The sequence below is a fragment of the Sphaeroforma arctica genome (assembly GCF_001186125.1).
Source record: "Sphaeroforma arctica JP610 unplaced genomic scaffold supercont1.4694, whole genome shotgun sequence".
NCBI lineage: Eukaryota > Ichthyosporea > Ichthyophonida > Sphaeroforma > Sphaeroforma arctica.
In genome coordinates this window covers 1-2,321 of record NW_014035864.1, presented here as the reverse complement: position 1 = coordinate 2,321, position 2,321 = coordinate 1, and the positions used below count along the sequence as shown (strand labels likewise).

Genomic DNA, 2,321 nt, shown 5'->3' with positions numbered 1-2,321 from the left:
TATTCTGTGCCTATTTGTGTTTTCACGTGTAGTTTGTGTATATGTGTGTGTGTGCATGTGTACGTATGTGTGTTTCCACCTGTAGTTTGTGTATATATATATATGCTGTTTCACCTGTGATTTGTGTGTTTATCTGCTTACATATTTTTTATACGTCCACGTGTCTTGATGTCCCATAGTTCTTCCTGTACGACTATGTGTGCTTCTATAGTGCTCACACGTGATGATTGAGATACGCCTACATGCGTGCTTGCGTGTCTAGCGGCTGATGCCTTCGCCGAATGACCCACCATCTAGTGTACGTCTTATGCTGTCTGCTGCTGTCGTATGTATCTCATGCATAGTTCATGCACTCCTAATGGTGTGTGTGGGTGTCTTGTGCTGTCTGCTGCTGTCGTATGTATCTCATGCATAGTTCATGCACTCCTAATGATGTGTGTGGGTGTCTTGTGCTGTCTGCTGCTGTCGTATGTATCTCATGCATAGTTCATGCGCTCCTATTATGTGTGTGGGTGTCTTGTGCGGGGTTGTCATTTGCTGCTCTATTGCTGCGTGTGTACACTCCTCTCCGCTTGCATAGCAGCGCATCGACCGGCGCATTAACACACCACCGGGCAAGACCACTGCACGTGCACTTGTGCAACTCATCTGCAGTTGTGATACAAATGTAGTGGGAGTACATACCGATGAGACGCTCAACTCGCACGTGCTAATAGATTAGGCCAGTAGTGTACAGTGGGATACCACTGCCCAGTGTGGCACTACAGTATAATAATACTACCCAGTGTAGCGTACACCCTATCGGTTAACAGATCACTGCAGACAAACTAACAAAAGCTCCCAACACCCACAGCTGAGGGAGAATCTTGTCGACGCCGGTGAGATAGCCATATCAGAGACGCTTTTCATCTTAGTTCAGGAACAGGGGTGGCATGTAGACATAACCACACACCAGCCAGACGACAACTACAAGCCACCCATGCGTTACGGTGTTGTGACGCGGCCAGAGAGTGCTTACGTACCGCCAGTGGTGCCTTATAACATGGACACAAGCTCTGAAAGCGAGGGGCTGCGCGGCATGACGGGTACGGGTGTGTGGGTGTGTGAGGTGAGGTGGGAGGGTGTGTACGTCTGTGGATGTGTGTGTGTGTGTGTGTGTGTGTGTGTATCTGGTGGTGATCTAGATTGTGTGGAATCGATTGTGTATGCTCACTCCATGAAAACGTGCACACGTGTGTGTAATGCATGGTTGTATTTGTATGTGCACGTATGTTCCTTTCAACACTGGCTCCCCTGTGGTGGAACGTAGTACGTACTCAACATGTATGGATATAGGCGAGTCATTGCCAGCTGTATTTAGTCACCATGGCAACTCAACAGAAAGTTCGGTACCGGAATATGTCATAACACCAGTGCCAGACATGGGCGGTCGTTTATTGAGTGCTCGCAGCTGAGTTCGCTGAAAAAACCTCAACTGCAAACCTCTCACGCTACACTGCCGTTCACTATTTTATGCAAATAATTACATATTAATTTATAATATACATAATAGTTGAAAGTTTCCAACCGGGCTTGGCTCAGTTGGTAATGTACTTCGCAGTCTCCTTCTGGAGGCACAGGTTCGAGTCCTGTCACTGTCATCTTCCGCAGTGTGGCCGAGTGGTCTAAGGCGCTGTGTTCAGGACAAACCAACATTTTTACTTAAACTCCTCTGCTGGGATACGTTTATTATCAAGTTTTAGCACCGATGTTCATGTATACGCCTATTGCACCAGTTATTACTATGTAAGTACGGGCTGCTATGTACTGTTCTATTTTTTTTCCCATGCTTCTATTTTATTGGCTCCCACTTTTATTTTGGGAGGGGGGGGTTTTTTTCTGGCTGTATCTTGGGTCAAAGGCATCGTTCGCTCTGTTGATGCGTTTTGCATACAAACGCTTCGCATTTATTTCCCGTCTTCATGCACGTATATGTCTGAGTGCAATTTCTCTTCGTGCTCTGTAGCATCATATATGTAAAATGTTTAAATATATTTGTACGAGTGTACATATCGCTGTGCCGTTTTAATATAAAATAAATATGTGTTTTATTATCATACTACAGTGTCAACTTCTTACGTAGCGCGACGGAGTGTCAGTCGTTGTATTCAGACCGATAGAAACTCTGAGCAAAGAACACTATGGCGTCTAGCAAGTTTCTGAAGTATACCTCCATGTAACTACCTGCAATCCCAGTGACGACCTATTTATATATTATTCACTCCAAATTGGTCAAACAGCAGTATTACACGATACAGTCCAGTCTCTAATATATATATATA

The 2,321-nt window shown here is 45.1% G+C and overlaps 1 protein-coding gene across 1 annotated transcript; it reads left to right on the top strand.

Moving 5' to 3' along the window:
* Window positions 1–822: 822 nt before the first annotated feature.
* Window positions 823–1,091, top strand: SARC_14491 (hypothetical protein; the record flags this gene model as incomplete). The annotated part of the gene is made up of 1 exon (XM_014291375.1): window positions 823–1,091. A coding segment is annotated over one exon (269 nt), but the record flags the coding sequence as incomplete, so codon positions are not given.
* Window positions 1,092–2,321: the final 1,230 nt, after the last annotated feature.